A 25,335-nucleotide genomic window follows, 5' to 3' on the forward strand; every position below is an offset into this window, starting at 1 on the left:
CTGACCAGCCTACTGACTTGCCTTGATTATTGATTAAAATCCCTCTACACACCTAGGCCAGTTCATGTACTGCATACAAGATAGGCTGCAGCTTACAAACAGCTTTTTTTTAAAACAAAGCATGTGAAGAGCTCTGGTTTACTAAGCCTGCAGGACTCCTCTGCTTGCCAATGTCTAGGGCCCTGTCAATCTCCATGTGTCTCCAATTTCACTAGGACAGAAGCAGTCGGAGCAGACTGGCCTCTGAGGGCTCTCTGGAACTGATCAGCAGGTCAGCTGAGAATGTCTGACAGGCAGGCAGCCTCGATCGCCCTCCCCTCCTTCTTCGCAGGCTTTGCCCAGAGGATCTGAGGTTCTCCTCTCTTTGCCTTTTCCTCCTGCTGCCATCACCACCCACCCTGCACGCCTCCGGCTGTGCACCCAACACCCGGACCTTTCGCAGAGCACTTTGCTTAATCCCTCAGATTCTTTATATAGGAATTAATCTCTCCGTCACAGTGGGAGACCACTACAGGGACAGGAGACCAGGGGGCGGGCTGTGTGTATGTGAAGGGAGAGTGTGAGTGCCTGTGTGTACATTTATCTCTTGCGTGGAGGTCTAGAGTTGCATTGCTCTGGTTTTTTACTTTCTCCTGCTCTGGAGTTTAGCTGCTCTCTCTGAATCAGGCCGAGGATTGTTAGCAAAGCAATTGTTGGAATTGCATGCACCGCTAGTACTTAGAGAGTGAGCATAGAGCAGCATGGCTGAGCAAGAAGTTAGTGGCTTGCAAGTTCTTCTCTCTACGCTTCAGGTAAGAGGACTTCAAAGTAGCTGGAATGGGGAGACCCCTGTTGGTTCTGTCTTACTCTCTCCCCTCCCTCCTGCCTGCCTCCCTCCTGTCTCAAGGTCAGCCATAAGAATTGAATGGATGTACCTGCTTTGATATTTAACACCTCCCCGCTGTCCAAAATCAGATTGGGCGCATGGAATGAGACTGTGAGCACTGAACCAGGAAGTCTCACCCATGCCATGAACTTATCAGGTGGCCAGCTTAGGCAAGCGTCTGTTTCTCAGCCCTCTGTCTGCAAAACAGAAAGAATAATACAGTATTGACCAACTTTGCAATGTACATAGAGTGTTTTTTGTACATTCAGATGCTGTGTAAATATTAGGCAATAGATTGTTTGCACTGAAATTTTTTCTTGCAGCAGTCCTAGCTGTTTTAAGTCTGCTGCATGTTTGGGATTTGTTTTGGGTTTCAGAACAGAAAAACAAATGATTTTTACCCTCAGTTTATGTATTCAGGTCTAGCATTCCTTTTTTTGTTTTGTTTTGTTTTAAAAAGCAAGTGCTAGAAATCAGGCTTGAGTTTGTAGCTGCATAGAATGGATGCTATTGTTGCTATCTACTCCAGACACCTGAAGCCTAAGAATGATTTCTGTATATGTAAGAACCTTTCAATAGAATTTTCTTAAAAACAATCTCTCCTATGTTGGTGAAAGCCCAAAGAGAGGTTGAACTTTCCAACCTGCAAACAGAAAGTGGATTTTTGCAGTTTGGGAATTAAGGATCGTGCTGGTTATGCTAGCATCTTTGACATCTTGGATGTGACACCTTTCAGCAGCTGCTATGGAGGGAGAGGAGCATCCTAGTTTGCACTAATGGAGCTGTAGCATGTCTGTCATTAAGGCAGGAGCATGAAGGCAGTAGGGATGCGGGTGGCGCTGTGGGTTAAACCACTGAGCCTAGGACTTGCCGATCAGAAGGTCGGCGGTTCGAATCCATGCGATGGGGTGAGCTCCCGTTGCTCGGTCCCTGCTCCTGGCAGGGTCCCTAGTGGGTCTCTCTCTCTCTCTCTCTCTCTCTCTCTCTCTCTCTCTCTCTCTCTCTCTCTCTCTCTAAGGTTGGGAATCTCAGGTCCCAGGAGACAAATGCACACCCCAGGAATTTCTACCAGGCCCTCTGGACCCTTCCCAGGCCACAGCTCATCTCTGGGGCCACCACCGATCCCGCTCTGCACCTTTATGAGGTGCTTAGGTGGAATGTATCATTGGACTGGGATTATGCTTCTTGCTTGTCTGAATGTTTGTACAGAAGCCTCTGAGTTTGGAAGCTAGATTTCTGTACAAAGGGAGGAATCACATGAATTGCCCCACCAACTTTTGCTTGTGGCCCTACAAACCATTGGCATGTGGCCCCTAGAAGGCAGTCCATGAAGGAATGTGGGCATCAAGCTGAGAAAAATGGTTCCCCGCTCTTGGTAGATAGCTATATACACTCCTCTGTCCCTATTTAACAGGTCCCGAAATTTCCCTACTAAATCAAAGTTCTGATTTTGTCCGTTTTTTGTAGGTGGTTTTTTTGTGTGTGTGTGGAGGCAGGGAAGAGGTTATAAGGATGTTTTTAAAATGTGTTGTTAATATCAGCCCACCTTTTTCTCCACAACTTAATGTGGCATACAATGGTTCTCATGCATACAATGGTTCTCATCCTGCCTCATTTAATCCCCACAACAATCCTGTGAGGTAAATTAGGCAGAGGCAGTAACTGGCTCAAGGTCACCCAATGAGGTTCATGGCTGAGTGGGGATGCGGAATAATAACATTATTATTATTATTATTATTATTATTATTATTATTATTATGAGAGAAAGAACACATGGTGGAGTGAAACTGCCGCTGACTCACTGTTGGTTGTTGTTGTTAATGGATAGTTAATGAACATTACTTCCTTAGGTTCATTAATTTCAGTGGGTCTTCTCTGGGTACAACTAACTAGTGCAGTGGTTCCTCGGGTTACATACGCTTCAGGTTACATACGCTTCAGGTTACACACTCCGCTAACCCAGAAATAGTGCTTCAGGTTAAGAACTTTGCTTCAGGATGAGAACAGAAATCGTGCTCCGGCGGCGCAGCAGCAGCAGGAAGGCCCCATTAGCTAAAGTGGTGCTTCAGGTTAAGAACAGTTTCAGGTTAAGTACGGACCTCCGGAACGAATTAAGTACTTAACCCGAGGTACCGCTGTAGTTAAGGGACGCAGATGGCGTTGTGGGTTAAACCACAGAGCGTAGGACTTGCCGATCAGAAGGTTGGCGGTTCGAATCCCCACGATGGGGTGAGCTCCCATTGCTCAGTCCCTGCTCCTGCCCACCTAGCAGTTTGAAAGCACGCCAAAGTGCAAGTAGATAAATAGGTACCGCTCCGGCGGGAACGTAAACAGTGTTTCCGTGTGTTGCTCTGGTTCTCCAGAAGCAGCTTAGTCATGCTGGCCACATGACCCGGAAGCTGTCTGCAGACAAACGCCGGCTCCCTTGGCCAATAAAGCGAAATGAGCGCCGCAACCCCAGAGTCGGTCACGACTGGGCCTAATGGTCAGGGGTCCCTTTACCTTTACCTTACCACTGTAGTTAGTTTTATACTAGGAGCAGGGAGGCCTTAGTTCAAATTCTCACTCAGCCTGTTGGATATTTGATAATTTTGTGCCAGTCATTCCTTTACAGGGATGTCCTATCTGACAGGGCTGTTTTGACAGTGGAACAGGAGTGGGCAAACCTTGCCCACTGCCCTGAGCCAAACAGAAAAAGTTCAGAATGAAAATGTGATAAAGAAAATGAAAAACTACGATTGCTACTTCACTGGCTTTCCCCCATTAATTAAAACCGGCTACATAATTAGAAAGAAAATTGGAGTCGGGATGCAAAGCCATTTAATTTCTGGAACTTTTTCACGGAAAATTTCATTCCTTGGTGCAATTAAAAAAATGTCTCTATTTAAAGACAGGCAGAAGCAATTAAATGGTGGTGTGTTGTGCCATGTGTTGTGGAAGTGCATATGACAAGTAAAAAAAGACTTAGTGGCTTCAAAGTAGAACTACATAGACTACAGATGTCTTGGTGTGGCAGACGTTTGTCTTCAGATTGTTCCTTGTGTAAAATTCATGAGCTCCGTCGATTTGCAGAATTTGTTTCCCCCCTGCAAAATGCAGATCAAATTGAAGACTCACACCTTGTATTTCATGTAAGAGCGTGCAAAAAGGTTTATTATTATTATTATTATTATTATTATTATTCCTAAAAATCTGTTCATCCCATGTTTCCTTCACTTTCTGTATTGGCTAATTTTTCATGTTGGTACTCACAATCACATTGCTATTTTTAAATAATAATTTTGGGTCCTCCCCTGTGGAGGTAATGTAGAGAACATCAGCAGCTGCCTTTGGCTGACATTTGGTACCCCCTTTCCAATTTCCTCCCCCGAACATCCCAGTGCAAACCATTTGTGATGTTGGGTGGGGAGAAAAATGTTCCATTCTCTCTCTCTCTCTCTCTCTCTCTCTCTCTCTCTCTCTCTCTCTCTCTCTCTCTCTCTCTCTCTCTCTTTCTCTCTCTCTGTGTGTGTGGCAGCTACAATTCCCCCACAAAATATCCCAGAGCAAGTCTGCACTGGGATGTTCATGGAGCGAGGAAAATAAATGATGGTAATATCTTGTCGGCCACTACCTGAGATAGGTATGTGACCCCCACCATGGTCTGAATGGACACAGGAGGAGTCCCATTCATGCCCATTCTGTCCTCTCTGTGTTTATTCCAGATAAGTGCAAATTGAACTGAATGGGCCCCATTCAGTCTAGTTCCTCCATTTGTCCTGAAAAGAGCCCTTACTTTCATGCATCCTCTGAAGTTCAGCATTCAGACCCACCACTCAGTTGATCAAATCAGCGAAATAAAGCAGTGCCACCTTAACCTAGAATATACTGCTTCTTGCTGTGTGGGCTTTTATTCATTGCATGCTTGAGAGCCCTTCATCCCCAATACTCCTTGCATGTGGAAAACAAGCAATTCAAGGGAAATAGTTCAACTTAGTCTTTTTTTTAAACACACACACACACATTTCACTTCCCAGAGTTCAAAATCAGGGAGTATTCAAAAGCGTTTGACCCTTTCTGCTATGCTAAATGAAAACGAATGCACCTGCTAGTGCAAGATTCACTGTGTTTGCAGACACAGAACTTTGAATTCAGCCCACTAAGTTTTAAATAAAATACAAGAAACATTGAGGCTAGATTTTTTTTTTTAAAATAACTTGTAATTCCACCGCATGTCAGAAGGGAAAAATAAAACCCCAATGTGTTAAAACAGATATAACATCTGATGAGCCTCCAACATCTTTCCAAAGCTCAGGATGACAGGATGCCCTTGTTATTCATTGGCAGTGGATGCCGACACTATATGAGGCATCCTGGATTTAGTTCCAGCACTCAGAATGGCACACATGTTTGCTGAGGCCACAACCTCTGGGTTTTGGATTGTGCTCATTTAGAGCTGGCACTCTCTGGGACGGCTGGCAGGTACCTGCGTGACCTGCATCCCAGTGTGCTGGACAGCCAGCTTGACAGCAGGCTACAATTCAAAACGAAAGAGGTGAAAATCATGTGTTGATGGAGGATGTGTGGATTCCTCTCTGCACAAGACAGGAGCCTAGCAGGGAACAGACACAAGAGCCTCCCTTAGACATCATGAATTGCCCTCCTCCTCTTTCCCAGCACTTGCTTTGCAGATGACAGACTGAAATATTGCTATATGCTGTGGTCAAGGGGAAATCCTCTGCCTTGATACCCTATGCAATGATGTTTGGTGTTGACTGAGGCTGCAATTCTACACATACTTACCTGGCAGTAAAGGTAAAGGGACCCCTGACCATTAGGTCCAGTCGTGGCTGACTCTGGGGTTGCGGTGCTCATCTCGCTTTATTGGCAGAGGGAGCCGGCGTACAGCTTCCAGGTCATGTGGCCAGCATGACTAAGCCACTTCTAGCGAACCAGAGCAGCCCACGGAAACGGCATTTACCTTCCCGCTGGAGTGGTACCTATTTTTCTACTTGCACTTTGACGTTCTTTCGAACTGCTAGGTTGGCAGGAGCTGGGACCGAGCAACGGGAGCTTACCCCGTTGCAGGGATTCAAACCGCCGACCTTCTGATCGGCAAGTTCTAGGCTCTGTGGTTTAACCCACAGTGCTACCCGCGTCTACCTGGGAGTAGGGATGGGCAAATGTCAATGCTGTCCCCGCTCCGTCTTTCCAATCTTAAATTCTGTTTGCTACATTTCTACAGCATTTTTGCAAAAAAAAAGTTTTAAAGGTCCTCATGTACATGTTTCTCCTAAAATGCACATTTCTGAAAGCAGATATAATGTATTTTTATTTTGTCATTTTCACAAATATATGCATCTTCACTCACTGACCCATATATACATTTTTATACACTCCCCCCCCCCGCAATCTGCCTCAAATAATTTGGAGAAGTGTGAATCCTGAAGGATAGCTGTTTTTCCATTTCTTTATTGATATGGGAACTGCAGGTTAGGTAGGTTTGCATTGAGATGTGAACCACATTTCTACCCTGTCTCTACCTGGGCATAAGCCCCATTGAGCACAGTGAGACCTCTTTTTGAGAATGGCTATGAGTCATGATGGGAACAGCAGCAGCAGGCCTCTGAATGCCAGTCATTGGGGAGCAACAATGTGAGGGAATTTTTAACTTCACACCTTGTTTGCAGGTTTTCCAGAAGGGAAACGATTCTGGGAACTGAAGGGGAGTTTTCTGGTGCAGCATGGAGTTTAGTGTCCATTGGGCTGTTGCCTCGGGGAGCTTATTTTATTTTATTTTTATTGTTTTGTTTTTTAAATCACACATGTTTATATGGCGCCATCTGGTCTATACATTTAAAGCAGTACCATATCACTTTAGAGAGTCAGGGGTACTCAAAAGGAATACTTAAAACTGTAGTTGAGGATGCTGAGAATTGCTAGAATACTTTTATTATTCTCACAGAACTACAATTCGCAGAATTTCCTGGGAAGAGGACTTAGTTGGATAAACCACTCTGTAGATTGTAGCTCTGGGAGGGGAACAGGGGTTTCCAATCAACTCTTAGCACCCTTTAACTACAGTTACTGTGATTCTTTGAGGGAAGCCATGATTGTTTAAAGTGGTATTGGTATAGAAAAAGTTTAGGTTGGCTTTTACAAAGACCACCCCAAAAAGCATCATACATGTGCCACAGAAAGAGGCGGTATACAACAGAAATTTGAGAGTGTGGCTTGTCTCCTGTCTGACAAGATAGCTGATACTCAGTGCTGGATTTATGTATAGGCTAAGTAGGATGAAGCCTAAGGCCTCTAAATCTAGGGGGGTTCACCAGCCTGCCCTCTCCCCAGTGCCGCAGTCTCCCCTCTCCCAAAATTGCAAACCCAAGACTTCATGCAAGGGCAGGGCAACTCAGGCCCAGCAACTATGAGACTCAGGGCTAGCCAGTGGGGCGCAATTTGAAGCAGTGGGGTGCAACTTGAATATTTTTTTTTTGGTAGGGCCCCAGTTCACAGCCAAAATCTGCAAAATCTTATAGATATAAATAAAATCCATCTAGATTGCCCTGGTGCAGGGGCCCCCTTAGGAGCGGCCTGCGGGGCCTAATTTGGCCCAATTGTTCCAATTGCCTTAAGGTCAGCCCTGATGAGACTATGCAGGGGTTGGACTGACAAGCCCTGCACCTTCTAGGTCCCTGGTGTCACCATTCAGAGTACAGACTCAAAGACTTGTTATGGAAATAAAGGGGGCACTTATTGGAAATCAGTTTTGTCACCTCTACCCCCCCCCAAATCCCAGGAAAATGAGCCCAGCCACCTTTTATTCACAGTCACATAAGCACTACACTACAGCATGGCCATAAACTTGTACCTTCAACCGCTGAAATATACACCCAATATGTAGCAATGGAGATTTATGTTACTGCTTTATAAATGAACACTGTGTTTTATGACCGGAGGCTGTATTTTGTGAACTATCTAAGAGCCACCAACAGGGAGCTCTAGAATCTGACAGCTAACCAACTGGGTACTACCAAACAGCGACCCCTATTGCTGAAAGCGGGTAATCAGCAGGGAATCCTTCAGCCCAGCCTTTGCACTGTTGACTGAACATCCCCTGCTGTGCAGATAATGGAGAAAGCTCATAAATGGTATCCCTTCTGGCATCCTGGCCAACTCTATTACGCTGGTGTAAACCCTGGTGCACCAGAAGCACAGAATAGCAGCAAATAAAATCCGCTCATACGTCAGCAACTGATAAGACTTGTCAACCAGTTCTTTCAAAGTCTTCCTAAATTACAAAGCTCCAAAATACAGGCCAAAGAGAGCAGATCTGGGAAGAGTGAGGAATATAATGGGCACCACCAGTGAAAAGGCCCTGCTCCGTTTAACACTTGATAGGGTGCCCACTTGCCCTCCTTCTTGACATGGAATGCTCTCTATTGGAGTCTCCAGGTCCAGTACAAAGGCCATATGAAGGGAGAGCAGGGACCATGAAGTTCCCAACAGCTGTTAATCAAGCAAGCGCACAGGTCACCTTTGTCACAGTCAAGATGCCTATGTCCTGCCCAGGCCTGCACCCAATCTTGTTTTTGTACAATCTTGTTTGTCCTCAGTAATCAAAATTATATTATCTACATATACAAGCTGAAAAGTTGTTTTCCTTCATTTGCAAGGAATCGTACAAAACAAAGTGGCACTAATAAAGAAAAGTTCCAGGGTGGCAACAGAAAGCAAACTAAAAATGCTTTTGCAGTTCATCAAAACTATCCAGCAATATCAAGTTAGAGGAAAACTGGTGCTATTAACAGTAACCCTTCTTGCTGGTTAATTGGTTCGGCAACTTCCATGCACATGACGTGTGATGCTAATTATTTTCCCCAAGAGTGAAATGATAACTAATAAGAGGCAGCTACAAGAGAGTTATGAGATTCAGGTGAGGGTCAGATGCCTTGTCAATCCCAGCAGGTATAAAAGGGGACGACCTGGCCTGCCTGCTAAAGCGGAGAAGCCTAGCATGGAAGACTTGTGTATAGTATGCAGATCTGAAAGGGCCACAAAGGGTAAACCACCCAAAAGGTATGCTGAAGAGTTTGCTAAAACAGTCAAAGCAGATACAGCTGTTAGAGAAGGTTTGGGAACCTTCAAGCTTCCAAGAGGTCCAAAGTTTAACCTCAGAGGATAATGAGCCATGGTTAAATGCCATGAAGGCTGAACATGATTCCTTAGAGAGGAACTAGACATGGGAACTAATTCCAGGCCTGCCCAGGCGACAAAAGGTTTACAAAGTTCAGGTCTTGCAAAAGTTTTTCAGTGTTAATTTTATGCATTTTTAAAAATCACCATGGTATTTAACAATAATATCTTATGTCCTTTAGAGGAGAAATTGTGAGTTGTAGAATTTTAAATACCCGTCACCATCCTTGGGTTCACTCAATTTTGTTTATAACACTCTTCCATTTTCTTCTAGTTGTGACGGTGGGGGATGGGGAGGGGCCTCACAAGTGGAGTAGCCTAGGGCCTCTCGTCATCTAAATCCGGTCACTGATTGCATTACCTGGCCAATGTGACCATTCTTTGTTGTTGTTGTTTAGTCGTTTAGTCGTGTCCGACTCTTCGTGACCCCATGGACCAGAGCACGCCAGGCACTCCTGTCTTCCACTGCCTCACACAGTTTGGTCAAACTCATGCTGGTAGCTTCGAGAACACTATCCAACCATCATGTCCTCTGCCGTCCCCTTCTCCTTGTGCCCTCCATCTTTCCCAACATCAGGGTCTTTTCCAGGGAGTCTTTTCTCATGAGGTGGCCAAAGTATTGGAGCCTCCGCTTCAGGATCTGTCCTTCCAGTGAGCACTCAGGGCTGATTTCCTTAAGAATGGAGAGGTTTGATCTTCTTTCAGTCCAAGGGACTCTCAAGAGTCTCCTCCAGCACCATAATTCAAAAGCATCAATTCTTCAGCGATCAGCTTTCTTTATGGTCCAGCTCTCACTTCCATACATCACTACTGGGAAAACCATAGCTTTAACTATATGGACCATTCTTTAGAGATGGTAAATACCTTTGTTCTTGAATCCAGGTTACAGACATACCCTATTCATATATTAAAATATTGGAAGGTACGAAGAGGAGGTGTTTATACATCAGTTGAACATGCAGTGTGGTGCTCCCTCCACCCTGATGGACACTGAAAAATGGTAGTCCTGGAAAAGCTTTACCACTTGATTCTGTTGTTCACCCGTGCTCCTTAAAGGAGCAGCAACATGAATTAGCTTCCCATGAATTCAGTGGGTGCCACTGCCAGAAAGCCAAATGACAATTCATCACTGCTTCGTCACAAGCTAAACAGTGACTTTAATCTTCAAGCTTCTCTTGTGGAATTTGGCAACCCAGAAGACTTCAAAGGGCTCCACATCAAAGCAGGGATTCTGAAAGGAGTCAAAGAGGCCTGGGCTCCCAGCTCAGTCACAGCTGAACAAATTGGTCTAGAGAGGCAAAGGCTCTCTCAACCCAGTAGATAGCACAGAGTGCTTGGTGGCAGTGGAATATACTGCATTGGTCCAAATATAAGCCACCCTTTAAAACAAGATCTCTTTGAAAGGGGGAAAAATACTGTAAATCTCTGGCACCATCCAGTGTTTTTACAGTCTAAAAAACATACGCTACCTCTTGCCTTGTCTCATAGTGAACAATTTGCTGGGCAATCAGCATCACCTGTTGAGAAGGGCGTAAAATATCCTTTTACAGAAACTACTGAAGTTTACTGAAGTTCTGTGGGGTTCCCAAGGTCTAAGCTTAAATCGCAGCTCTACCTATAGCAGCATGTTGACATGCGACCCTCGGGTTTTATACAAGCCAGATGTGGGAGGAAAGTGTGGCCCATATGCAGACCAATAAGCTATTTATGTTCTCTGTAACAAAGAACAAAGCTCAACCCAATAAGCAGCCAGACAATTAAGGTGGCCACTTAGGCATCACCAAGAAAGGGGAGACAGATTTGCATGCAAGTTGCATATTCTCTCAGGACTGCCCAGGGATTAAGCCTGAGACCTTTCCCACCATCTCCCCTCTCTCCCTGCACATACATTTTCTCCTACAGGATGAAGGGTGGGGAAGAAACCAAATAAGAAGTTTCCCACTTGGGTACAAGCAAACTAATTTGAGCTTGGCCCTGCTAAAAGCCCCATCTGAAAGCCAGGGTGCTTGCCAGGTTCCACGCCCCCAGGCTGCATTCTCATTATGTTCAGCTAGGAGACAAAAGAATTCTCCGCTTCCCTCATCGGAAGAGCTTGCCTCATAGAGAGGCTATGCGCACCTGTCCACAGTGAGGCTTTCTGGTGGGCTGTGGAATGGGCTGATGGGACCAAAAGCACCATCCTGCATGCCAGAGAAGGGTGTATTTGCTAGAGAAGGGAATGGGGAGTCTGTGTGCTTCCAGGCATAGCTGGGTCATGCAGTTGCTCTTGAAAAATTATGCTCTGTGAATTTTGATGCCAAATATTTTATTTATCTATTACAATTTTTAACCTCACCCCCTTTTCAGGGGACATGGACTTCACTACCTAAATACTTGCCAATAGCTGATGCATGTATTAGATGTCTGATGGTATTTGATTTCCAAATATTGTCTGTATTTTATAGCTGACATGCAGCAGTTTTTTAGCTTGGAAGTTGGCATGCAATGATACTTAGCGGGGCTGAAATAGATTCATAGGGTGGGTTTTTAAAAGACCTTTCTGACACTGTTGTAAAATAGTTCTCTTTCAGATACTTTTGGAACACACACATTTGCTCATTTATTTTAACCTCCCTTGTGCTCCCCTTCTATTGAGTTTGCTCTAAGATTACACAGCCCAATAGGATTGTAACATCATCCCACCTACTGTATGAACCCTGATTGAGTGGCAGTCCCTATGTGACTAATACAGGAAGCATGGCCTTTGCTCTCAGTTGCGGTGCTGGCCCAAGATCATTGTGTGACCTCAAGTGGAACACAAATGGCGCCTCCCACAAGAGCTGGAAACACAAGAACACAAGAACAGCTGCCTAAATCAGGCCAATGGGCCCAGCTAGTCCTCTCCAGCTAGCAGGATCTGAACACAAGGGCACTCCCCACTTCATGGTTTCCAGCAACTGGCATTTGAAAGCACTGCTGCCTTCAGCTGTGGACGCAGGGCATAGCTAGTGTTGCTAGTAGCCTTATAGGCCAAGGATTCATCTACTCTTTCAAAGCCATCTAAATTGGTGGCCATCTCTGCCTCCCGTGGGAGTGAATTGCATAGTTTAACTATTTCCATTTCCTGACTTCATCTACCCCATTTCCCTACCTGAAGCACATCACTTCGCTTTGATGAATGCCAGGACTGGCCCCCTTTCAATCCCTACAGGTCCCCCCCATCAGTAAGGTCATCCCATAGCAGCATTGCCAGATCTGATTCACTATGTAGCACTGTCTCAAGATGCGGGGGGCGGGAATGTGGATTTTATATTCAAAACAGCCCAATGCGTTGTGAGTCTGGGCTGAAGAGCATCGGCCCCTTTCCCAGCCCTTGCCCCGCCCCCAGCCCATTGGTCCTCTGGGATGGGGGCGGGGCAAGGTGGGTGGGGGCGGTAGCCAAGGTGGGTGGCAACCTTGTCCTGGGAAACCCCGTGCTGGGTTACAAACCCCGTCCACCTCTCGGAAGGGGTGAGCGGTAATTGTTGAAAGGCCTTATGTGGTTAAATTGAAAAACAGCTTGCAGTATCTTTCATTATCACAAAAATAGCCACTCCCTTATTGATAGTTTATTAACATTCAGTATGTCAGGTTGTCTGAAAGACTCTTCCTTGTTTACTTTTGCATTGTTCATCATGGTATGTACTAAATCAGTAATGTGTGTTATTTTATAAATATTTTTTATGCTTTAACATTAATATTGTCCCTTGTATTTTTGATATGTTTTTATGATCTATGATATTGTGTGTGTTGACGCTGGTCTGTGACCGTATTAATAAATTCATTCATTCAATATGTTTTTATTTTATCCTGATTGCTAATTTTACAAATTACAAATCTCAAACATCGAGTAGTGATTTTTATGTGCATTTTATGCAAATTCTGTTTCCTGGTTTCCGTTTTATTATTTTGCTTTGTGCTGCTGTGGTCTAAGGACCTGTGCAATAAAAGTTATTCAATGCCCTTTACACATTGATTTGTAACTGTATGGAAGATATATTTTGCAGAAATCTCTGCAGGCCATTTTTTCAATTTCACTTGGCCGAAACATGTTGGGCTGTTCTGAAAATACCCCCCCCCCCAATCTTGAGACATGATTTCTTTGTTTTTGGATGCTGTTAGGGTTTCTGTTTGTTTTGTGTTGGATGTTTAATTTTAGATGCTGCCTGCGGTTTTTGTTTTGCAATTCTATGTAGCATTGTACAGTGCTCCCCCCCCAAAATGTTTAGAGGTACTCTCATTTTCCTATTCATATTGAAATACTGCCCCTCAATGAGGCCAAACTTAGATTCACAAAATGTTTAGGGGTATGCGTCCCCCCAGAAAAAAACACACTGGCATTGTGACATCATTCCATCCATGACACAATTGCTGATTGGCTGGGATTATCCCTGTAACTAGTTGCAGAGAAGGAAAAAGAAAAAATAGTGGCCATGGAGTGCAAGGGCAGGAGAAACAAGAACATGCCAAACATGATTGTAAAAAAAGTGCATATTTATATAATATAAGTGACTGTTTGGAAATACTTCAGCCCTGCTAAAACGAATGAATTCAGAGTCAAAGCTGAAAAGAAGGAACATTTAATGCCACCTTAGACAGCCTTTGCAACTGGAAGCATCAGGTAGCCACGGCCTCTTGCGAAAGATGAAGTTGCAATTGTTCTGCTTTGCACTGATCTACCTGGAAGCATGAGTGGTGGCAGTTGGGAAATAGTGGGAAGAACAGATGCTTCTTTGTTGGCATCTGAGCTACCCACCTGTCTGCAGCACAGATGGACAGAAGGACACCAGCAGGGAAGGGAAGGTGGTACAGCTGACCTTCTCCTGTGATTAAAATGCTGAATGGCTGAAGTCATTGGAAGCTGAGCTGCTTTTCTGTGTGCTTCATCCTTCCAGGAATAAATTGCTATTCTGGAAACAAATGGGCCAATTATGTATATGTGTACATGAACATCAGGACCAGTTTATACAATCAAAGGGTTGATTCCAGTAGAAAAGATTTTCCTGGGCATTCCAGATTGCAGGTGATGTGTATGCCGTATGTGTGACTGCTAGGGGTGCGGGGTAGGATTTTAGATTAGATTCTGTTCACATTTAAAGGAAACCATATCCCATTCAAACTTTCCAAAACAATATGTGGGCAAATTTCTTTTGAAATTTCATTGGATTTTGCAATGCAGTTGTCCTTCCAAGTAATGTACTGTATACAGTGGTACCTCGGGTTACATACGCTTCTGCTAATCCAGAAATAGTGCTTCAGGTTAAGAACTTTGCTTCAGGATAAGAACAGAAATCAGGCTCCGGCAGCGCAGCGGCAGCAGGAGGCCCCATTAGCTAAAGTGGTGCTTCAGGTTAAGAACAGTTTCAGGTTAAGAACGGACCTCCGGAACGAATTAAGTACTTAACCCGAGGTACCACTGTACAAGAATGCATATACCAGGGCTCAATGGTCAGGATGAGCACGACGTTGGCAACCTCTGCTTTGAGATATAATACTACAGTGGTATCTTGGGCCCAGATGTGGATGGGAGGGAATGGGCTATAGCAACAGTTGCAAGGAAGAGGAAATGAGCCTATTAGAGACTTGCAGAGGGGGGTTTCCATTGTGGAAATTTGCCTCTCTCCAGAGCACTCTGGAGTGAGAGCATTAAAGCTTGAATCATCCCCTCTAGTGATATTTTTCTAGAAAAAGAGGTGCCGGAACTCACCATATATGCCTCCTTTTTCTCCTTTTTTTTTCTTGGAATGGTAATGGCACCCACCTGAGAGGTGCAAGAGCTGAGTTATGTCGAGTTCTCCCTGAAAAAAAATCCCATCTCCCGTCACCCCCAGACATCTGCATCCACACGTGCGCGCACAAGCTTCAACAGCGACGTTAGTCTGGTGATGCTATAGACTGGCCCTACAGGAGACAGAGAAATAAATTAGATATTGTAGTTCACTCTGCATTCCACATGGGTAAGCAGCAGGAGAGTTAAGAGGGGAGAGGCAAAGTTCAAGTGAGTTAATAAGAGATGCATGCAGCCAGGCCCAATCTCGTACAGCACAAGCTCCGCTCGCCCTTCGCTCCTAATCTATTTCCTAAATGTGCTTCCACTTCACATCCGCCGCGGTGACTCTTTGCCTGGGTAAAAAAGAAAGAAAGAAGGATGTTTCAGAGGGGACGGCTGAAGTCAGATAGATCCCTCATCTTATCAGAATTGTGTCTGGAGCACCACTTTGCTGGCTAAGGCTCTCTAATTTTACGCATAAGCAGGAAAAGGAGCGTATTGAGAAAAAGAGAGAGGTATCTTAAATTGCAGTGCCCTCTCTCTTGTTATCCCAAAAGAAAAATTCATGGCCTCATCATAAAAGCTCTCATCATATTTTCAATCCCCCCCCCCCCAATTCCCTGTTGGTATTGAGATCTACAAAGGAGGCATTTCTGGTCCGTAGCACTTTAGAAAATGAGCAGAGAGGCAACAGCAGCACCCTCCAATTTGGTACCTTCAAGAAGTTTTGGAATACAACTTCTTGCTGCTCAAGCAGTGGTGGGGAAGATCAGATGGGGGGGGGAGCAGCCCTCCTGGCCTCAATATGTGGCCCTTGGTCATACCCCTCACAAGCCCTGCTCCATGCCCCCCCCAAGTGCTTCTGACTAGATTGACTTTTGAAGTTCTGGCAGCAGTGATGTCAGTCTTCCAAGCAGAGGTGGCAGCTTGTGAGGGCGATGGGTGGGAGGACGTCGTGTGCATTATGCCAGGACATTGGGGGTTGGAACCACATGTGGCAGCTGCGCAGCTTCAATGGCCGGCAGCTCCTCCTCCACCTCCTCCTGGAGCCTCCACTGTCAGGACGCAAGAGGATGCTTCCACCCTTCTTCATCTCTGCAGCAGCTGGAGGAGGAGAAGGAGCTGGCCACTGGAGCCATGCTTGGCTCTGTACTTGGCTCAGTGCTCAGCCTCCTCCAGCCCCTCAACACTGGGGGTGCCCAGCCCCTTCCCAAAAGATACTGAGGGGGTCCAAAACAGTTTGGCTCCCAGGAGCGTGTCCCCCCCTTGCAAGCCCATGGTCTAAAACTGAAATAACATTAGGTACTATCACAACGTATGTGTAATTGACTTGTGCCACTTCAATCATATTGTTTATTTATTTAGAGCATTTGTACCCTGCTGTTCAGCCAGAAAATGCTTCCAGAGTGGCTTACATTAAATCAAAACAAGACACCTGCAAGTACCTGCAGGCTTACATTCTTATCAAACAATCAGTAAAAGGAACAATACACAAGGAAAAAGGGGGACAAGGAGGGAAGAGGAAAATAAAACTCAAAACTCACATCAGTTTCTAGATAGTTGTTCCTGTATAGACCAGCTGGCATTGTTCAGAGGCAGGAAGTGATGGAGCGAGGCACCCAGCAAAGCTGATACAATGAACACTCGGTTTCCAATCCCTGGTAAAATGGCTGCCTCCAGATGACAGCTGAGAGAAAAGAGGCCTGATGGACTTGGTCTGTTGCAGCAGAGCTGGTGCGGTTGAAGGCCAGTAGCTGAAGGCCTGCAGGTTAAATGCAAGCAAGGCAGAGAACTTAAAAGCTCCTTTTGTGCAAGGAAAACTTTTAAGCTCTCTGCTTTGCTTGGAAAGCAAAGCCCTTTCTGCATGTCAGCTTCAGAATACCTGGGATGCCCCACAAGGTCTTGCAGGAACTTGGACAGTTCCATGAGATCTCATGGGACCTGGTGCAAGACCTGGTATGCAAAAAGAGCATTGCTTCCCAAGCAAGACAGAGCACATAAGAGCTCAATGGGCACCATGGTTTGGCATTCGTTTTTTCAAAAACAGATACCGTATTTTTTGCACCATAACACTCACTTTTTTCCTCCTAAAAAGTAAGGGGAAATGTCTGTGCGTGTTATGGAGGGAATGCCTACGGGTGGTATGCCTACGGATTTTCCTCCTCTAAAAACTATGTGCGTGTTATGGTCGAGTGCGTGTTATAGAGCGAAAAATACGGTAGTTTGTAATAGAAGTAAAGTGTGAGGGGCATCTTGTAGCCCCTTCTGAAATCTGAAATTGCCCAGATTTCATCCCCCCCCCCATAAGACTTTATGAAAACTTTTTCATAATACATTAAGACAAAAGAAACTAATCTAAATTAAAAACAAAAACAGAGGGGGAATAGAGAAAAGATAACCCAGAGTCGTCTCTCAAAGGTAGCCCTTAACCCTTGTCTCACACAGAAAATGGTGGACTCTCCCAGCTCCCACCTAGGAGCTTTCCTTTCTCCTTCGAAGTCAGCCCAGATTTGATTCTCAAGTGGAACACAGTTTAAATGATTTGCATGCAGGGTTTAAGGGAGTCATAGCTTTAAAATTGTTGGCTCAAAGCCACCCTAATAAAGATTTTGCTTCGGACTGACCTGCACATAGATTGTTGTCATTAAAAAGCCCCCCAAATCACATTTTAAAGAACCTGGTTAACAGCATATGAAAGAGTTTCAGCTGGGAGAAAAACAGCAGCCCTCAACAAATGAGAGTTCACATAAAGACACAAAAATGCATTAACTAAAAAGAAACGAATGATGAGAACAAATGTTAAAGTGAAGTATATTATAAGCAAGCCTATTATGAAATAAAAGGTTACCCCCGAGAGAAAATTGGGTTTCTTGTTTTTGAAAGAACATGAGAAACATTAATGGGAGGGAAAAAAGTTGAAAACACTGCTTGCAAAGTATCAGGTGTTTTGATTTTCTTTCAGATTTCTTTGATTCTCTCAATAGTCTAATTTGATGAGACTCCTTTTAAGGTTAGACAATAGTGTGTTTTATGACAAGTACCGCATAATAAAATAATTGTGTGATTAAAAATGCATTAGTAACGGAAGGGAGGGAAACAGCATAAAGCAATTCAAGGGGTGTCTGGGGAGATTGCATAGAGGCACTGTTTTGTTTTTTAAAAATCATCTTTTAAAAACCTTCACACCCCAGAGTGAGAACAAAGGAGAAAAGCAATTAAGTTTACTAAAAGGGACTCACAAGATTTGATGCTACCGAGTCTAGTTTTTGCAGCTATCCGTCATGGACCAAAGAGTGTTGCAGTGAGATTACTTTCAGTTGCAAGTTCCTTCCTAATTCAAGTCCTGAAGGGTGGAATTGCCCCATGTCTGGGCACTAGGAATCTGCTTATGGTAGCCTTTGGCTCCCATGTGGCCCTCAGAAACTTCCAATCAGGCCCTTGGCTACCCCAGGATATTTTGCACTTCAAAATGCTTTTCAGTTTCTAAAGAGAGACCGGAGCAAAGAGTCGTTTAATCCCTATCTTTTATTAAATTGCTAGATCTAATGCCACATCAGCAAAAATTCAGATGAGGAGATGATATGAGATAGCTATGCACTGTATCAGTTATGGATTAGCAACCAAGGAGATGTAGCATATGATGTAGAAAATGCATAAATTATTTTTCACAAAATGCCACCAGGTGGCATGGCACTTTACTGAGTACAAGAGGCCAGATCTCTGCCCTCGAGGTGGTTGCAATCTAAAAATTGACAGAGGCCCCTTCGAAGGAGTATCTTACCGCTTTAAATAGTCATGACATCTCCCAAAGAACATGGGAACTGTCGTTTGTTAAGGGTGCTGGGAGTTATTAGGAGGAGACCTCTCTTCTGCTCACACAGCTACAATTCTCAGAGTACCCTGTTGTGGGGTAGGAGAGCTGAAAATAATGCCAATATATTTCACATCTGGCAACCAATGCTCTCCTTTGGTTTCAGAAAGTATATGGGTACATGAGTCTAAAAAGCCTGGGACCCAAACTTTTACAGCCCTCTAGCAGCTCATTTACCAGAAGCAATGTATTTAGCATTAACTCTGGAAGCGTAGACTCGATCCTGACCAAACTAAGCCTCCTGGTGTATATTTAGCTCTAGGAGGCTTAGTTTGGTCAGAATCGAGTATACATTTCCAGAGAATACTGAATACATTACTTCTGTAAGTGAGCCACCATAGCTGCTAGAGGACCATTAAAATTTGTGTCTCTGGCTTTTAAGACTTGTCTATCCATGTGCTATCTGGAACCAAAGGGGCACATTGGTTGTCAGATGTGATCCCCCCCCCCCCCGTTCTCCCACCCCACTACTGGGAAGATGGATTGATTGTTAAACCACTCTGGAAACTGTAGGTTTGTGAAGTGAATAGGGGTCTCCCAGTGACTCTCAGGACCCTTAACAAACAAAGCCATGCCTGTTTAGAGCAGTATAATACTGCTTTAAATGTATAGTGCAGAAAAGGCCAGAGGAGAAAAACAACAGAGGAAGAGACCTGAAATCAGGAGTAAACAGCGAAAGACTACTATGCAATAGTCTCAATAGCAGATGCTTTGGCTCAGTTTCAAGTTTATCTCCGGGGGGCCATGGGGGCATTTTAAACATTACCAATGAAGCATGGGCATGGCCACCAGCCACACATGTAATGTGGCAATCCCCTCTTCTTTTTTTGCACACACCTGCAAACTTCTAATTTTGAGGAGCTGGGGGCATTTGTGATGGTTTGCGAAAGTTGTGCCCATGTTGAAAAGAATGCAAAACCCACACCTTGGTCCTTATGTGTGGAGGTCAGACACCTGTGTAAAAATTACAGCACAAGGGCATGGTGTCTACTCAACCTTGTATACATGCTGTGCATCCCTTTATGTGCACGAGGAGATGCAAACAGGGACTCTGTCCTGCGTCAACATTTGGTAATGTGCGAAGCCAATTTTTGTATAGCAATTTTGAGGACCAGAGAATGAGAACTTGTCAACTGCATGTCCTGTTCTGGAAAAACCTCCATAGATGCACAATGTACAGTTTGAAGGATACACGATCCTCTTCAGCTGTGGGCACTTTTCTTGGAGGATTAAAGTTGTTACTTAATATGTCTGTATTGAGCCTCAAGAGCCCCCTTTCATCACCTTTAAATAGGCTCCATTGCATTTATTTGGCCTACTTTTGCTGAGGCCAAAATAGAAATGCTGGGTTGAGGGCCACTTTGATTTGGCAAAAAGACAGAGGAGCCTACGCTATTCTCCATTTGCACATGCCAAGCCATTTAGAAGGTTCCGCCTGATCCATGCAGAAAAGCCCAGACAATTAATAATAATGATATTAATGCAATTAATTTATTTAAAGGTAAAGGGACCCCTGAATGTTAGGTCCAGTTGCGGACAACAGCCTCCGGGTCATGTGGCCAGCATGACTAAGCCACTTCTGGTGAACCAGAGCAGTGCACGGAAATGCCATTTACCTTCCCGCCGGAGTGGTACCTATTTATCTACTTGCACTTTGAACTGCTAGGTTGGGAGGAGCAGGGACCAAGCAGCAGGAACTCACCCCATCGCGGGGATTCGAACTGCCGACCTTCTGATCGGCAAGCCCTGGGCTCTGTGGTTTAGACCACAGTGCCACCCGCATCCCTTAATTAATTTATTAATCACCTCCTAAAGCACTGTCTCAAGGCAATTTATACACAAGATGTTTAAAAACAGTTAAACACACAAAACAACAACTACATTTAAAACAAGACTAAACCCCTAAGAAGTAGACACTCATGATAAAGAACCTCTCTCTTTCCCTGGGTCAAGCTTGACCTGGAAGTGGAGTTGCGGCAGGGTGTGAGAAAGCTGCCTTAGCGGGTGGCAGTGTTGCCGCCCACTCTCCTCTCTCTGCCCTCGGCTTAGGTTTGACTCATGGATGGAGCTGCAATTGGCAGTGTTGGGCCGTCATGTGAGGAAGCTGTCTCTGTTTGCACCCCCTCAAGAAAAGCGCTATGGCCCCCCCAGCCCGCCCATGCTACGTCACTGATTCTGAACTAGCCGAAGTTTCTGAACCATCTTCATAGTAACAGGTCACATTAATCTGACCTAGACGTTACCAGAGCACATAGATGGCAGAATAAAGCTAATGGAAGGCACTCACGCCACTAAGCTCCCTGAGCCTTAAGCAACAGTGATGGGTCCAGGAGTACCCCCAAGCAGAGTATCTGCTCCTTCAGAGGGGGTGTAGCCCCTTCAAGGGCAGGCAACCCATCCATCCAGTCTAGGAAACAACCCACTAACAGTGCCTTGCTCTTATCTGGATTGAGTTTCAGTTTATTGACTCTCATCCAGTCCATTACCGAGGCAAGACTGTCCAGCACTGACACACCTGCAGATGAAAAGGCGAAGTAGAGCTTTGTGTAGACAGATAACTCTGGGTCCATAGATGCATACTGTACCATTGTTCCTCAGGCTGGACTCAAAGCTTTTGGCACCAATGCTGTAGGAAACTGGAGTGGGGGCTTCACCTTCTCCTCCTCTTAGAGTTTCAGAGGTTCTTGACGGTATCAACCAAGAGACCTCCAAGATCCTTAGCTTTGGATTCAAGGGGACCTGCCTGCTCCTCAAAGTCTTCAGTCTGTCAGGTTTGTCCTCTGAGAGGTTCATAGCTGGTGCCAGGTCAGGGCTCAGTGGGTCAGTTGAATAAATTGACATTCTTTGACTGAAAAGGTCTTAGTTTGCACTGATTCTGCAAATTCTAGGATGCAGTGGGACTTTGAATGAAATGTGTATTCACTCTGAATACGATAAAAACCCATGGCATTGCAAACGTCAGGAAAAAACTACAGCCCTCAAAGACCTGGGAACTAGAATTGGAAGGGGTAGTTTAAAAAGCTGGAGAAAGACCCAGCTAAACTTTGTTTTGGACACTGGATGCTTTGAGAAATGCATTAGAGGTGGGTCCAGGAGAACTGATGCTGATGGAGTTTCCACAGCCATTCCCAAGCATCATGTTCTGATGAACCAAATCTCACTTTAAAGCAGAGATGGATGGTGAGGAGGGGTGCAACTATGCACCTAGCCTCCTGGCAGTGGAGAGTTTCTCCCTCTGTGGGCACCTCAGTGGGAACACTAGATTGGAGCTTGCCCTGCATATGCCAAGGGCATGTTGCACAGTGCTTCTGTCCTTCTGGTGGAACTCCTTTCCACTGGGGGAAGACAACTTCCAACCTATCCTTTGGTGCTGGTTAGGATTGCTCTCTAATAGTGTTAGGGGGAAAAGAGGAATTGATTTGTAGAACGATGGGAAAATATTTCTCACGTAACAAAGGACATTTCATGTTTGGCTAACATACAGCTATTTAATATGTGGCAAACCATTTTGTGGTGCTGATTTTAGCAATGATTTTGTTGCAATGTTAAAAAAATCAAAGGTCACTTGAATGATTATAACCCATTATTAATATACAATGAGAATACAAAAAAACCCCAGGGTTTTCTCCCACCCATTGCCCAACTTCAGTCTTGGAAGAGCATTTTATTTTTTAATTGCTCATTTGATATGACCCTGGGGAAGATAAAACAATTTTCTTCTTCTCCTTCACATCAAATAAAATAGTTACAGATAGGTAGCCGTGTTGGTCTGCCATAGTCAAAACAAAAAAAATCCTTCCAGTAGCACCTTAAAGACCAACTAAGTTAGTTCTTGGTATGAGCTTTCGTGTGCATGCACACTTCTTCAGATAAATATCCCTCTGAATAAAATAGGAGGATTTGGTTCTATTTCTCTTCTTGGTCTTCCCTTTACTCCAAGATGTGATCACACTTGGAAACATTTGGAATGAGTTTTGTGTGATTAATGCAGTCTGGATAAATTTAATGCCTTGGGACTGACACAGGAGTGTTCCCCAGATGTATACTGATGGGGAGGGAGGGTCGGAGGGTCAAGCCCATCATCCCCAACCTCAGCATTTACCTTCTCCCAGACATGCCTCTGACAACTGCTGCCTCTTCATTTGTCCTTCCATCCTGATGTCCTCTGCAGTCCTAACTTGTGACTTGCTTCTTGACCCTGCCCCATGATTTACTCTGTACTTTTTGGTTTCCATTTGGTTCTGACTACTGGATGATCCCACAGTTCCAAGCATTGGGCTCCTAGCTCAACTCCAGACTGCTACCAATAGCCCAGCCCCAATAATTACGATACCTTGTGTTAAAGATGGGTGAACTTTCAGTTTCTCCACATATTTTTTCATTTCCCACTCTTGAGTTCATTTCTGCATCAGCTTACATCTTTTTCTTCTTGAAATGTTCTTCTGAAAATTCATCACCATTATAGTGTACATTTCTCCTAAAACACATGTTTTTGTACGCACTTTGTTTCAGTATAATGCATTTCTGTACATTATTTTAACCATTATCTGTATTTTTATGCAGACCTCTAATGTGTATACCTTTTCTGTACACATTTTTTTTTTTACATTGGAAAATTCAGGGAAATGTGAATTTTGAAGGGTAGCTGTATCTTGGTTTGTGTATCATTTCCGGAACTGTGAATTAGGTAGGTTTGTATGGAAATGCAAATTGAACCACATTCCTACCACTGAGCTACAAATACCAACGTGTTGACTTCAACAAGGCACTAGTTTTTGAACTGTAGCTTTCTCAGGGGTAGCTGTGCTTCAGTTTGTGTATTGTTTCAGGGTGTGTGAATTTAGGTAGGTTCCACATTAAAGTGGGATCCAACCTGAATTTCTCCTTCATCCCTACTTTATTTAGTGGCAAGAGTTGGCTGTCCTTGGTGCTGAATACCCAGCCCTGCCTAAGATTTCCTTTTCTCTTCTGTGACTTTAATTCAGGCACAAACAGAGCTACCTTGACTTCTGCATGGCTTTGATCTGCTTCGTGTGTTTGAATTTAGCACAAGCACTCAATGGAGCCAGCAGTGTCAGAACAGCAACTCCGACAAAGGGAATTATGTAGAAAGAGGTGAAGGAAGGAGCAACTTCAAGTGCTGCCTGAAGCCTTGTAGCCATGTATTTTGGGATTTGCCAACCCCAGATATTCCACCCCTTGTCTGGAAGATGAAGTCATGCATTCCTTTCCTGAGATAAATTTCTTATGTGTTTTGCTTCTTTCCTTCCCCATAAGTTGGGTTTGATCAGCAGCACACACTTTCTGGGTGTCTCATGGTGAGAGTACTCATGTTCTCAGAAACACTTTTGCAAAAATAACAGGGTATGGAAGAATGGGAGGTTCTTTAACCTGTCTCATACACAACCACTTACACACCTATTGGATTCCCCCTAGCCAGTCTCTACCGTCCCGCAAATTCCTTCCATTTAGGTTTACTTTCAGTGTCATAGCCAGGATGTGGTAAGGGTCTTTGTAAGGGAGAATCAGTACATCCCCTTCTGCTTAGTGATTCTCCCCTGGAAATGTCCCATTCAGTGGTGTAGCGTGGGGGGTGCAGGGGGGGCCGGCCGCACTGGGCGCAACATCTGGGGGTTAGGGTTAGGGGCGCAAATCCATGGGTTAGGGGGCGCAAATTACTTGCCTTGCCCCGGGTGCTGACAACCCACGCTACGCCACTGGTCCCATTGCACTAATATTATGACATTCACACAGGGTTTCTGACCATATTACCTTGTAACATGTAGATCCACCCACAGAAATGCCATAAAACTAAGATACACACACACACACACACACACACACGTTTTTATTTGTATCCCCTTATAGAAATATACTCCCTTGTGTCAGGGACCAGGAGTCAGATTCCCTTTTACTAAGTAATGGAGGCAAGGATTTGTGGGGAAGTCTGAGCAAGGCCAGCCCCAGAAGCTCTGCTATCAGATGAGCACCCCTAGCCTGATAATGTGGCACTGCCTTCTTCTGATTCAGAAGACTCTACTTTTGAAGATCCAGGAGATCCTGAAGCCCCCCTCCCCGAAATCCATCACAGTAGGAGATTACTGGAGAAGAGTGGGCCACTTTAAGTCAAGCAGCAACATGCAGCACAGGTGGTGCTAACAACCAGGCTGCGTCTACTATATAAGGGCTCAGTTTCGGCTTGGTCCTTGCTAGTATGGTTCCAGAGCTTTGTCTCCCCTAGAGCTTGCCTTGTCTTACACTTGGGTTGGGCTGTGCCTTATGTTGCTGAGCAGCAGAGCAGGGCACCTAATAAGATGTGTGGCTTGTGAGGAGCCTCAAGGGACAGTAGAGAGGTCTGCATTTGAGCCTTGGACCTATGGTGCTCATCCCTGATCAAGTTGACCAGTCACTTTGCATACCTGAGGGGGCGGGTACTGTATCATTTCCTTCACCAGGTGGATGGATTTCATGGTTAGATTTCAGCAATAAAGACTGTGTTGATTTATGCTCCCATTGCACTGAGTTGTTTATTTTAGCTGATTGGATTGCCTGTTGCCTAAGCCATTAACACAAGCAGTGATGACATAAGGTGGTTTTTTTTGGCGACTTGCTGAGCAGTTGATCTGAGATGCAAAC

General features: G+C 44.7%; 1 protein-coding gene across 3 annotated transcripts in view; it reads left to right on the forward strand.

Annotated features, from left to right (window-relative positions):
• Nucleotides 1–314: 314 nt before the first annotated feature.
• AGBL1 (AGBL carboxypeptidase 1) overlaps nt 315–25,335 on the forward strand; it is a 420,669-nt gene continuing 395,648 nt past the window's right edge. For all 3 annotated transcript variants that reach the window (XM_081888461.1, XM_081888462.1, XM_081888463.1), the window contains exon 1: nt 315–791. In XM_081888461.1, coding sequence (XP_081744587.1) covers nt 741–791 — 51 coding nt within the window. In that variant the 5' untranslated portion in view covers nt 315–740. The remainder of the gene's footprint in view (nt 792–25,335) is intronic.

Source organism: Podarcis melisellensis, assembly GCF_964234715.1.
Source record: "Podarcis melisellensis genome assembly, chromosome: 14".
Lineage (NCBI taxonomy): Eukaryota > Metazoa > Chordata > Lepidosauria > Squamata > Lacertidae > Podarcis > Podarcis melisellensis.